The sequence below is a fragment of the Calypte anna genome, chromosome 1 (genome assembly GCF_003957555.1).
Source record: "Calypte anna isolate BGI_N300 chromosome 1, bCalAnn1_v1.p, whole genome shotgun sequence".
NCBI lineage: Eukaryota > Metazoa > Chordata > Aves > Apodiformes > Trochilidae > Calypte > Calypte anna.
In genome coordinates, this window is record NC_044244.1 from 78,082,403 (window position 1) to 78,096,457 (window position 14,055).

The following is a 14,055-nucleotide window of genomic DNA, read 5'->3' on the forward strand; positions in this document are numbered from 1 at the left end:
CTTGGCCTTCCTGGCAACAAGGCCACTCCGTTGGCTCATGGATAATTTACTATTGATCAGGAGTCCCAGATCTTTCTCCTCTGAACTGCTTCCCAGCAGGTTCCCTCCTAACATATCTTGGTGCTTGGGGTTCTCCCTCCCCAGGTGCAGGACCCTACACTTGCTCCTGTAGAACCTCATCAGGTTCTTCTCTGCCCCCAGCTCTGCCGCCTGTCCAGGTCATGCTGGATGGCAGCACAGCCCTCTGGAGTGTCAGACACCGCTCCCAACTTTGGGTTTTGTATCATTACTGAACTTGCTGAGGATACACTCTGCGCCCTCATCCAGGTTGTTGATGAACACGTTGAACAAGACCAGACCGAGTATTGACCCCTGGGGGACACCACGGGGTACTGGCCCCCAGCTTGACCCTGCTCCATTGGTCACCACCCTCTGAGTTCTGTCAGCCAGCCAGCTCTCACTCCACTTCACTGTCCACTCATCTAGCTCACACTTTTTGAGTTTCCTAATGAGGATGTTATGGGAGACAGTGTCAAAAGCCTTGTTGATATCAAGGTATGGAACATCCACTGCTCTCCCCTCATCCATCCAGCCAGTAACCATGTCATAGAAAGCAACCAGGTTGGTCATATAATACCTGATCTTTGAATTCTGTTATTTTCGTGGCATAGTCCTTATATGCTGTAGACATTAGAAAGTGAGGCCAGCTGCCTCCTGCCATTTTCTTTATGCCTCTAATTGCTTTATTTTATCTGTCTTTTGAGGTTCCTCTCTTGTGTAACCAATCTCCGTCTTTCTAGTCTTGCTTTCTCTGCAAAATTTTCAAGTCCCTAATTATTCTTTCATTTCTGAACTTTATATGGATCCTTTATAAGTGTACTTTTGAAGTTGCCTCTGTAGCCTGATCTGAGAGGATGCATGCTTGGCTTTCAACAGCCTGAGAGTGTGCTTGAGCTTGTTAACTTCAAATGTGGTGCATTTGGTGAGGCCATTATCCTGACATCAGAAGTGTCTGTCACCAAGGTTTCAAGAACATTGTGAGTTTAAAAAGATGTTAATGGGACTTGCATACAAAAGGCTGCATCCTGGACTCTAATCCACCTCCTGCTTGTTGGGCAGGAAAAAGGGTGCATGATATTGAGTCAAAGCTTCATGCATGCTAGGAGGCCTTGACTGCCCTTCTCAGCACTGGCTTGGCTGCCTTTCCTGTTTTTATTTACATTGAGAATTTTTGTTTCTCTCCTGCTTGCTTCCTGTCTTGTGCTGTGGTTTCCTACCACATCTGTCACCTGATGGTTGAGCTCTTTATCCACAGCTTTTGGTTGACAGTTCTTTCTTTTCTTAGCATATTAAAGCTTTTGTCATTAACAGATCTGAGCCTTGGCACCCTGGTGTCCGACCATTTGTGTGCTCTGCCTGTGAAGATGCTGAGTTGGACTCATTATCAATTCACAGGGGCTGATGATTTCCTGTCCCGGGGTGTCATGCAGTGACACACCTGTGCTGTATTTGAGACCTCACCGGAGCTGCTGTAATTTGAGCTGCTTGTTCTTTGGCACATTACAATATTTTCCTCCCACATACTGTCTTTAGAATTTCAGAAGGATGGTTCTTGCATGTATTTCCTAACAAGCTCTCTAGGCAGGGGTGATGCTAATCAATAAGGGGACTGACGCAGAACTAAACTTATTTTGCTAAACAAGCTCAATGAGTTAATTTTAATTAAGCAGTAATTTGGAGCAAATGAGAAGATAAAAGGTGGCCACTGCTCTGCAAGGGAGGCAGCTGCAGCATTTGAGTCATGGTATCAGAACTGGCTCTGAGCTGGTGCCTGATTGCTGCTATTTACATTGCTTAATTCTGATTGGACTTTTAACTATTACTGAGCCTATGCAGGGGAAGCTGGATAGAACTTAGGGCAGGCGCACAGTGATGCTCCTTAGAACTCTGCAGAAGAGGACACCTGCTATTTTCTGAAGTTGGTAAGAGGAGGTTGGCTCCTTGCATAATTCTTTTTGCCTTCCTCTCCCCTACCCCTACCACCATGGGCTGAGTCTTTTGTTTAGTTGGAAACTGGGCTTTTTTCCTAGTTCAGGACCCGATAACCAGAATGCAGGCTACATGCTCCTTTCTTATAGAGTGGATAAGGGTGCACCTGATAGTTTTTGCTCTCTGTTCCTCAGCTGGTTTGTCTTTCTCTTCACAGTCCTCCCCTGCCTCCTGTCAGCTGGCACTCCACAGCATGACCAGTAACATGTGTGATCCTGCAGCCCAAGAAAAAGACGGATGAAGGCTGCAGAAAGAGTAAGAGTTTGGTTTGTCACAGCAGCCTTGTCACCTGGTGTGCACAGAGCTGCTAAGGCAGCCTGGTCCTGCCTTGTGCCCTGCACTGTCCTCACCTGGCTGCTGTGCCAGCAGGTGGGCATCTGTCTGCTAAAGGAAGTTTCTTTTGGTTGGGATCCAGTCCTGACAAATAGCTGTGGTCACCAGGAACACCTTCTCTTCCCATCACATAAACCTGTGTTACCCAGCTCCTCACAGGGAGTGCCCCTACATCCCCTTCAGCTGCTGAGCAGCCTTGCTTCCCCTCTGTTCGTGTCGGCTTTGCTTTCTTGTCAGAATGACTCAAATTTCAGTTCAGCTGACTGTGGGCACAGGGCAGAACTTCCCCAGAGTCAGTGGCAGGAACTCCTGCCATTGATGTTGGATACAGCATTTCGGTCCCTTTCCTTACACACAGACCCCGAGCTTGTTTTGTCTTGGTCTTTCCGTGGCAGATTTCCTTCCATCCCTCCCTACTGTGAGGTTTCCTATAGCTGGGCAGCATGGGAGAGGCAGGTGACAAAAACTGACACACAGGTAATCTCAACTAGTTTGGTCCTTCTGGCATTATCCCATGCAATTTGCATTTCATCAAGAAGAGAGCTGCAGAATTTTTCCTGCTGTTTTTTTTTTTCCTACAAATCTGTAGCTGAAACAAGGGAGCTGGAAGCTCAGTGGCTTTTGCTGACATTTTTGAGCCCCTCCTGGCAGAGCAACACAATCATGTTGCTGGTACATGATGCCCTTAAAGGAGCTTGATTCTGCCCTTCTGAGAGCTCAGCTTGTAGGTGACTGCTAACAACCTGATGTGGAAGTGATGTGGAGGGTGCTCTCAGGGGGCCTAGAAGCCCAGGTGATGAAGCTAATTCTCCTGGGGGCTGGCACTGCTATTATAGGTGCCACATGAGCTCCCTGCAGCAAAGCATAGGAACAGGAGCTTGGGTCCAGGTTTTGTCCCTTTCCTCCAAGCTGCTGGAGGAAAGGGAGGTGGCTGTCCCTACCTCAGCAATAACTCCTGCAACATTTTCCTCAGCCCTGTGTGAGTGTGCAACGCAAGCTCCATTCAAAAGCTTTCTGTAAACTGTGCACCTTGGAAATATCATGAAGAATCTAGGAATAGAGGTTGAAAAACAAAATGAAAAGAAGAGCTCTACACCGACTAATATCAATTCTTTATTTTCTTTCCTCTTTTTTTTTTGGTTGTTACTGGGGACTCGAAACAGCCTCAGTTTAAGATGCCTTAGTTTTCCTTTTGTGACACTGATTTAGGATACCTGTGGGAACAGGCCATGGCTAGCACAGGAGTGTGTGGTTCACCCCCGACCTCCCCTTCGTTCTGAGATACAGGTAATGACTCGTTAACAAACCCCACACATATTATGTCCATATTTCCTTGACACTGAATCTGAATATTGGTTTCTATTTAAAAAAGTACAATGTTTGATTTGTTGATTTAATCACAAAACAAAACACATGAATGGAAACACTCATTTACGTGACTATTGCTTATACACCTAAGATGATGAGTTCACTACAAATGACCACACGGAGTTCCTTAATGAGAGAGAGTGTGTTCTTACTAAGACCATACCAAGGCAAAAAACATTCAAGACTGAAATATACTGTGCTTGAATTCACCTTTATGTTATGAAAAAAAGATGGGTGGGAGAGAGGTGACAGGGCATTTAGGGGGCATAATTAACTGAAATATGACTTTTTGCCTGTGTTACGAGACACATGGTTTATAAATGGAGGGCTCTGGTGGTTGAACAGAGCTCGTATTTAAACAGTGGTGTTTCTTTCTTAAATTGTATACTGAAAAAATATTTCTGTATGTATCTCTTCATTGCAATGCACACATTGTTTGTGGGATTCTGTAAAAAGAATATGTAAACTGTTTTAGGGAGTTTTCTATAGGTGATAATTTTATACAATATGCATAGCAAATGGAGCATTTCTGTTAAATATTTGTGTAGTAAGTGATATTCTGGTAGTATAAGGAATGTTTCTTTATTGTACATAGTTGAGCTGTAGAATGGTAAAAAAATTTAGAAAGCAGGTTATTATACAAAACAAAACCTGATCTCCAATTTCCCTTTGTCTTTAAATTCAAGCTTTGAAACTTAAGTTCAATGCTCTAGGAATGTTTTTGTTGGTTTGTATTGTTTTCTTTCTTTTTTTTTTTTTTTTTTTAAATAACTTGTACTTCACTGAAGATTTGCCAACTCTGAAAACATACAAATAATTTAATGCATTTTCTCTGTATGCCTTGTCTACAGCTCTGTGTGTAATATTAAGCACATCTGGTCAAACCCAGAGGGGGAAGTGTGCTGTTGGAAGTTCTGCGTGCCTGGTTTTGGCTGTGTTTGTGACAGAGAGCTCCTGTAAAGAAGAATATGAGGGAACTGGGTATCCAAACGAAAAAAAATAATTTTAAATTGAACACATATTTCCAGACAATTTGGTCTATTGTTACTGAGGACTGAGATGTCAAAGATATGTCTTTTGTTTAGGGTTTTGCTTGAGGTGGCTCTCTCTTAGCAGAGAAGGTGAAAGCACAGGATTTCAACATCCAGCAACAGCTGTGTCCTCAACTTCATTAGAGCAAGGAAGGTCAGATGCTGTTCTTGTTGCTCAGAATGCTGCATCTTTATTCATTTTACTGGCAGCTTTCAGTAGTGTTCTGGTCAGGCCTTTCACAAATCCCACACTCCCCCTCATTTCACAATAAATGAACCAGAGTTTTTCTTCCCTCACTGAAGTTTTAAAGTGATGGGTTGTTTTTTCCCCGCATACATGGTAAATCTTGATAGAAAGCATTTAACAGTGTGCACTAACAAACTTATACAACATATACATTACATATATATATTTATATATATAGAATGTTCTATATACAAACATATACAACTTTTTAGATCTCTACAGACTACAAGAAAATTGATAATTATAGCCACAAGTGGTGAACTGAACAGAAATAGTAATTTGTAACTGTCTGGAAAGATGTAAAATATGTAAGAGTGGAAAGCAAGAATCAGCTGTGACCTGATGGGGAGTACCAGAGAAAAGCTGCTTCAAAGGTTGGTATTAAAACGTGTAAGTTTGAGGGATGCTAGATTCTCATTTCTCTGTTGCATAAAAATGCAAATGGAAATCCACTGGCAAGTTGTGTTGTTTTTTCCCCTAGTGTTAAGCTAGAGCCTGCTGGGTGCCAAAGCCAGTCAGGCATGGTGTAAATGACTAGTTGAAGACACTTTTCTCTCTGGGCATGCTGTAGTGATTAGCAATTAAATGTCGCTCTTCTATTTTTACATTTGATTCTTAAAAATGCATGAGCAGGCTCTAGCTCCAGCCTGAAGCCATTTCCACTGGAATTAAGGTAGTGGGGGGGATCTTTGCAGTATCAGCCACTCGTGTGAGGTACAGCCATAAACTTAGGAGAAATGGGAGCTTCCTGGTCATCAACACGAGCAAACTGCCTGTCTGAGCACCACACACCTGGGCTGTATTCTTAAAGGCTCACTGCTCCACATCACAGTGGAAAATAGTGGAAACTGGCCCAACTTTCCATAGTGGAAGCTGGCCCCATAGCCTGTGGGTGTACCAGTGCCTCACTGGTACTGGTACCAGCCTGTAAAGCTGTACTGTCTGGGTGCAGAAACGAGCGCAGCGCTGGGTACAGAACAACCACTGGTGGGGTGTCCTGGGCTTGGTATTTAACAGGCTGGTTTTATCTTCTCTGTAAAAGCTGAGAAGGGAGGAAGAACAAGGTCTATCAAGTTGTTGGGGAGGTTGAATGATCAATTAGTCCAAACGGTTTTGCTGCCCAGAGACCAGTGGAGTTTTGGAGTCCAGGCCAGAGCAGAGCAAGCATACATTTAAACAGAAGATAGAATCACTATAATGTTGTTCTCATTTATTTCTCACCCTAGATGCTTTATTAGAGTGGTGCTTCCTCATACATGTGAGCGACCTGTCCACTTGAAGGAGTTCCTGACCCAATTCCTGCTGGCATCAGAATGGTGAGTTGCCATTTCCTCAAACACACACCCACAGACATCCTCTTGGCCCAGGGACAGCTCCAGTTCCTTAACTCTCAGCAGAAATCTAGGCAGTGCGTGGGCTTTGACCTTTTCCCCACAAACCTCTACAATTCTCACAATCAAAAAGCAGCTTCTCCTGTGACAGGGAAGACCTTGTTGAGTCTCATTCCCAGTTGAGCTAGACCTGTTAGGACCATTGTGTTGATTTTGCCCAAAGAGAAACAAAAATCCTGTAAAGCATGAAATTCCTGTTGTGATGTAATGTGAATTTAAAACATCTCAAATCTGTTCCAACCCTTTAACTTGTGCAACTGGGTTGACAGTGAAGCCAGACTTCTAGACTGTACCATTTCCTGGGCTCCATTTTATTTGTAAGAGATGGAAGGATATGGGAAAGGCATCTTTGAGAGAGATTATCTGAACACTAGGATGAAGTGAATACCAGTGAAGTGAAGGTCTGGTTAGGAGGGTGCTGCTGTCTGTCCACATTGGTGTCCACCAGGACTTCTTCAAGGGACAGAGAATGTCACTCTTCTTGTACAGAAATTTTTTAAATGCTGCTTTTCCACCTTTTCCTCCCTTTCCTTTTCTAATTTGAAGCTACGTCCAGGCACATGAGAATGAGCCTTCAGTGCCTTGTTTCCAAGCCAGTCTTGGAAAAAATTCTGACTTTACAGTTGACCTGTGTGGCAGTAAGGCTCTTGTAGGCTACCATGGCTGCAGCACACTCATGGACAAGGAATTTATTCACATGGGCAGGTAATAAGTCCTACTTACCGTTCTCTTCCGTAGCTGCAGGTTGGAGAGTTTTCTGCAGATTTGACTGTAGAAAGCAAACAAGCCACTCTGAAGCAGAAGCAAATTACTTTTCACAGCATGAGCAGAGAATCAATTGCCACTCACCCATGGTGTCACTTAATGTATGCGCCAATTCAGCACAGTATGTTGACAATTATTTTTCACGATCTCAGCCTGGCCCCTCGTTTAGTCTTGCTGCCATGATCTGTCTCCCCCAGCTTCAGGAGGGGTTACTTTGCAGTTTCCTTAGCATACTTTAAACCAACCACTTTGGAAAAAAAAAAAAAAAATCACTGCTCTTCAAACTGCTAAGCAGCTTCTGTGAGCAGAACCTTGACAGGACTCTCCAACTTGTAGCCCTGAGGTTTTCCATCTTGCCTTTCCTAACTTGAAGAAGCAACTTCCTAAGCTGCTTTTCTATTCCTGGTGCTGAGAAATAAGGCAACCAAGTGAAGGAGACACCATGGAGATGAAAAATGCCATGGCCCCCTTCAAGGACAACTGAGATGAATCTGGAGTGCTTTTTGAAAGTACAGATAAGGATGGCATGTCATGTGCTCTGAATTGCAAATAACCATCTATGCTCATGTTTTAATGACATATCAGATAGTGCCTGTCTAGCTACTTGAAAAATCTGTAAATTTTGGGCAGAGGATTTTGAAGTTATTTATTCTTCTGGTAGGAGTTAAAGAACACTGATTTCAATCAAGGTTTTTCAAGGGAAATAAATAGCAGATAAAATGCAGCTCAACTCATTTTTATGTTGAGTAGCAAACATGCTTGAAATGTACTGGCTTTTTGTAATGTCACTTTTAAAAAATAAAGGTTTTTGCCATTTAAGTGTTTTTTTTTCCCTCAGAATAGAAATAAATCCCATTTTTCTTCGGTCACAACATGCTTTCTTTTTAACTTTTTTTTTTTTTTTTGAGATGTCAATTAGTCATGCAAAGTTTTATAAGTGCATTAACATTCGAGTTTGTACAGAATATTTTTAACCAGGCGCACTCCCCACAGTTCATACCTACAGCTTCTAAAAAACGACATGCCACAGTGATGGTTGAGTTCCTTTTGGAAAAAAATTGGCTATTTCCATGAGCCGGCTGTTGGATTAAGACCCACATGATTCTAGCTTCTGTCTCACGGTCTGTGAAATCTCTCCTTGACTCCCACTGTGATGAATCCGATAATAGTGACAGGAAAACATCTTCTGGAAGAAAAAACTGTTTCTGGCCAGTGACTGGTAGATTTGGGAATGAATGTTATTAAGACTTCCCTGAAGTGTTCTTACTAAAGCCACAAGCAGCTTCTTTGAAAGTCTAAAACTGGTACCACTTTTTGTCCTTGTATTTCAGCATCACCTGCAGAAAAGGGAAACAAGCAGATATAAAACACTGCTCTGCATATGAGGTATCACACATGACCACCCAGGCCCATTAATTGTCACAAACCTCAGATGTAAAAAAAAACAAAACAGCAATGCAGTACTTTACACTTTACTAACAGTGTCATCAGGCCTGGAGTCCACTGAGACTCTTTATTTAATTTTTTATTCAATCATAATTGCTACATTTAAAATAAACCAAAACACAACAGCTATTGCTATTCATCACAAAAATTTTCTGAGTACCCTTAACTGCTTTTCTATTGCAAAATAATACAGTTATAGAAATAACCAGAAAGCTGCTTTTTACTCTTATAGAAAGCAGCTTATCTACTGAGTATAGTAGTATGTTGTGAAAATATAAACTTTCTGCATTTCGTGGCACATTATTTCTGCTCATTTTTGCCTCGCACTTACAAAAGCCAATAAAAATGTAAAGGTCTTGTCCATGGATGGGATGCATGCATTTTGGGAAGTATTCTTTAATGTTGTTCTACCTTCAACAGAAATCCCTTTATTTCACTTCCAGCCTTAACAGCGTGGGATAGAAGAGCTTTCCATTTCCAGCTCTAAGCACAGGAGCTGTCTATTCCAGGCAAGCCCTATTCCATAAAATTGTACTTGCAGGGTTGTACCAGAAGTGTTGTCTTCTCCCCCATAAGGCCTGTAAAAGTGCCTATACACACATATACCTACCTACACAGATGTTCTGCACTAAGTGGCTTAAAAAAAGTAAATAATAATGATAAATTAGTAAGAAAGGTGAGAGATGAGAAGTGCTGTGTCTTACATTCAGAAATTCACAATGGATGCTCATTTATGAAAACAGGAAAGCAAGGAGTGTGCAAGTGGAAGCTTATTTTTGGCATCTCATTGTTTTGGAGCAGGAAAAAAATGGGTTGTGAGGTAATGTGTGAGCACCTAATCCAACGTGACTGGGTGCCTGGGGAAAACTGTACTTGGCTTTCCCAAAGGAAAGCAAAGGCTTCATTGCAGGGATGGTGGTTCCTAGTTCTGGTGCTGTGGTGGCAGGGCCCCTACCTCGTGTGCATGTTTGGAAAATGCCTCTGCACTGGCCATCATGCTGGCAGTCCTTTCATCCAGCTCTCCCAGTTTCTGTCCTCTCTCATCGAGGGCGATGCGTGCACGAGTCAGGTCCCCAATGACTCCTCCTGCGGCTCCTCTCACCCCCTCAATTCCACCTGATCCAGGGATGTGCTGTGCAAGGCTCCGAGAGGCTTTTCCTGCTGTGGCCTCACCAACTGCAAAGGAGAAATGGAAAGAGAGAAACGAATTCCTGGCTGTGGCTCTCTCAGTGCTTGTCCACAAGCTGCAGCATCACAGCAGTGATGCCATTTGGTGTGCAGATGACATGTGGAAGACTCTGTGTAACCAGCAAAGCTATAGAGCATTTGTGGCTCCCTACAATCAAGTGCTCAAAAGAAGCTGCCAAGGTGAAGGAATCATGGGAAAGCAACTGAGGACTCTCCCATTCTTCATAAGGTCGTATTTATTTTTATATCAACAATCTAAGTCTTGTGTACCACTATTCCTAGATGACAAGGGCATGGGATCCCACAAATCAGTTTCGGCAGAAAACCAAACCAACCTCATCTCAATAAATTACTTACAAAGCTCCTCTCTGTCAAAAGCTTGCCCGCTTCCTCCAAAAAGTCCCTTCAGAAAGCCTCTGTTTTGGGCCTCTGGTGTTTCCACAGGAGTAAACAAATCCCCAAGCATATCCTGGCAAAGTCAGAAAAAAGTCCATGTAAAAAAGAAGTGAGGTGAAAGATGTTCTAGGTGTTTTGTTTGAATTAATGAGCAGCATGCATTGGATCTAATAATCTACTTTTAAAAGAGTCTGTTGTGTGAACAGTATTCAGTACCTAACGTTTGAGTTTCATGACAATCAAATCTTTGGGCTAACTAGATTGACTCATGCTTTCAAAATGACTTGGCTTGTCACTGGCCCTTCAGTACAACAGAGAAAGAAAGTTTATAAGCCATACAAAGTAAAAATACCAGCGATAAGATCACATTTTGCTTAGAAACAGCAGAGGCAACATCGTGATTCAATAAAACTGGTGTGAATTACATGTTTTGCTTTAGTGATTCCCTAGGCAAGGAGAGCAGGCCCACTCTGTTTTTTCTGTGCAGTCTACCTGAGTACAGTGCTTGGTAGCCATTGAGAGAGTTTGGTGGTTTGTTGTTTACTTGGGTTTTGTTTGTGTTTGTTTGGTGGTTTGTTTTTGTTTTTTTTAATCCTGTCACCTTCTATACACCCTCCTTCCTCCACTGTTACTGGGCATTGTGGCAGTGCCATCAGCAATGCTAAATAAGCATGTCTGAAGGAGCTGTCACAGTGTGTCCTGGTTTGGACCAGGATAAAGGTGATTCTCTGTTTCTGTACTTTTTGCTTTTAGCTAAGTCCCTTGTAAGTAGTTGCGTTTGCTGAAATTAACAGCAAGTTTCTCATGCAGTGTGTGTGCTTCTAGGACTGATAACACTTGATGTTTATAGTTCCAGCCAGAGACTGGTATGCAGAGCCAAGAACACTGCTCAGCTCTGAGGAAAACATTTTACCGTCCAGGAGGACACAGAGGCCCCACCTGAGCCCTCCTTTGGGGAGGAACAGACAAGATAGATGCCAGAATTGACCAAACAGAGTATTCCATCCCATATACGTCACACTCAGTATAAATTTGAGGCATCACGAGGGCCGAGCCAGATCTTTTCCTGATTTCCTGCTTCCCTTCCTTCTCGGCATCCTGGAAGGATCCTGTCTGTTCATCTGCCTGTGGTCCTGATCCGTGCCAGCCCATATCTGTGTGTTCCTGCCTCCGGTTCCCGACTACTGCCGACTCCAGGAGTCCAGCCTGGACTTTCTCAGGGCTGCCCTGCAGCCTCGGTGGTGACGTGAGAGTTATTGGGGGAAAGGAGGGAGGAATGTGGTTTCCATTTTCCTGTATATTTGTATATATTTAGTAATTTTACCTGTTTATCATTACTGTTTCATTAAAGTTGTGTAGTTTAGTTTCCAACCCATAAGTCTCTCTCCCTTATTCTCTCTCCTTTCTCTATCAAGGAGAGAGAGATTAATAGAGAGTGTCTGTTATTCGGTTTAATCGCCGGGCCAGTGTTAAACCGTGACACAGTGCCAGAGCTTGGAGCAGCCCAGGCAAACAAACTTCAGGCTCAGATTTATTTGAAACAGTAGCAGGAAAAGCGGGCTCTCCACAATAAAACCAACAAAGTGTGCAGTCCCAGTGTTTGAAACCAGGGAGGCTGTGCAAGGAGAGGAGTTTGCTGCTCTGTTGCTCAGCTCTGTGTTTGCTCATCCAAGCCTCACCAGGCTGATGCAGCTGCCGTGCTGCTCAAAGCTCTGGGCTCCTGGGAAGCTGAGTGCTAGGACAGTGCTGTGACTCACACTTGCTGCTCCTCTGCACAGTCACCTGCTCAGGGGAGAAAAATTACTGCAGCCCTTTCAGCCTAAGTGGAGGTGCTCCTGCAGCCTGCCTTGTTTTCCTTGGTAGCAGGTGATTCTGGGTCATCTGCTTTTTGTACACAGCTAATGACTGCAAACCTACTGTTCTATTTACATCCAAGCCAGTCACAATCTGGCAACACAGAGAAGCAAGGGCTGTGTTTACCTTTTGTTGGTTGCTGTAGGATGCTATTACGGTTAATAAAAAAAAATAATTTAGCTTCTAACAGCCTCTCACTAAAAGTCCATCTTCTAAGCTATACTGATCAAACCTGCTGATAATTTTGAAAACGCTTTCCTACAAAATAATCTATTTTCCCATAGACAAAAGCTTGTGTGCAATGCTCACTCCTCGCTGTGCTTTTCCACATTGGAGAAAAACAGTTCTGTGATGCAAGTTTAGCGGCTCAGCTCATGTTATTTCCCAGAGCATGAGGCAGGACCGTTTCTTTTATATTTCTATCCTGGTTCACTGCTAATTAGATAACCTAGAACTTATTCCTCCTTTCTTTTTCCCTTTATTACTCATATTTCTCCCTGTAACCTCTCACAATTCCTCCTCTTCGTGACATTTTAATTTGCATTTTCATTGTAAAAAAAAAACCCAAAAAACCCAGCCCAGATCTAACACTGTGAAGTCCTTGTGGTCAAAGTAGATTATTTTAATTCTACCATTTCTATAGCTACTGTACTGTAATATGCAATGGTAGATGCCTTTCTCATGTGGAAGAAGTGAAGTACCAATTACTGGAGTAAAACCAATAGTAAATAATTTAAAAAATGAATGGAACAAAGCATATTTTTTGATACCTGCCATGCTTGGTTGCTTTCCCACCTATCAACTGAAAGCTACAGGTATTAAGACTTTTTAAAAATAAAAATAAAAAAATAAAAATAAAAATAAACAAGGGGACAGACTTCGTATTTTCACTGAGCCAGTTGCTGTGTCCTTGGACACATACTGGTACCAACTGTTGTAGCTGCCTTCCATTTGATGCTTCCCCTTCTTTCCCTTAAGACATTTTTAACAGTTGGGGTTTTTTTTGTATGGCAGGACTGCTAGAGAAGCAGGCTATGAAGAGCCTCATTTGGGCACAGACTGCAGTGATGTGCAGGCAAGCTGTAGGCTCAGGCCAGCCCCTGGGGCACAGGAGCAAGGTGACTGCCATGAAGAAGTCCAAACAATGCCAGAGCTACTGACCTCTGCTGCTTTGGCATCACTGAGCCAGGGCAAGTGGAGAGGAACGTGCCTGTCTTGCTCCTGCAGCACAGCCTTCACATCAAATAATAAAAATGACTAAAATGTTGGTGTGTGAAAAAACATACTATGTTTCCTATTAGGCAAGAACTTACCATCTCTTGTAATGCCAGTGTTGCTTAATTTAGCCATTGAAAACTTTGTCTTTTGCGCAGAAACTATAGACTGCTATGGCATGTTGAGAAATCTAGCAGTGAAGACATGGCAACTTACCCCTGATGAGGCAGGCCGCTTGTCCTTCCACAGAAAGGCAAAGGCATCCAAAATAAGAGCCTTACCTGAAGATTGTCACACATCTCCTGGCTGTATGTCAGGCGCTGGATCTCTGTGGGAGAGCTGAGATACAAAGCTTGCCCCTCGTTAGTGAAACAAAAGGTCCTTGCTATCCTCATGTCTGTGACAGGCAAATAGTTGATGTCCAGCAGTGGGCGAAGGCTGGGCAAGCTGAAGAGAAGCAGATATCGGGGTTAGTCACCAGTTGCCACACATGCTACACCTACTCTGTGCCTGCATTTTAAACTGATATTCAAGTTTACGCTTTTCATAACTGGATTTCAGCTCTAAGCTGAAAAATTCTGTCACAAACACTCTGCCTTCCTGTCATTTTCCTTGCACGGAGAAGTTTCAGCTGCCTTGCCTCAATGATCCTTAGGCTTCTGCTACTGTCTGGATTTGGGGCATGCATGTGGCTGGGCAGTGTGCAGGGTAAGGTCTGCCCTCAGTCACCCCAGGGGCATCTGCAGAAAGTGGCAAGGCAGGGCCCTGCTTG

General features: G+C 43.2%; 1 protein-coding gene across 2 annotated transcripts in view; it reads right to left on the reverse strand.

The window, feature by feature from the left end:
- Positions 1-8,090: 8,090 nt before the first annotated feature.
- The window catches only part of STXBP5L (syntaxin binding protein 5 like), a 186,027-nt gene continuing 180,062 nt past the window's right edge, over positions 8,091-14,055 (reverse strand). For both annotated transcript variants that reach the window (XM_030447058.1, XM_008498633.1), the window contains 4 exons: positions 13,565-13,730; positions 10,176-10,287; positions 9,586-9,806; positions 8,091-8,521 (listed from right to left, as the gene is read on the reverse strand). In XM_030447058.1, coding sequence (XP_030302918.1) covers positions 8,480-8,521; positions 9,586-9,806; positions 10,176-10,287; positions 13,565-13,730 — 541 coding nt within the window. In that variant the 3' untranslated portion in view covers positions 8,091-8,479. The remainder of the gene's footprint in view (positions 8,522-9,585; positions 9,807-10,175; positions 10,288-13,564; positions 13,731-14,055) is intronic.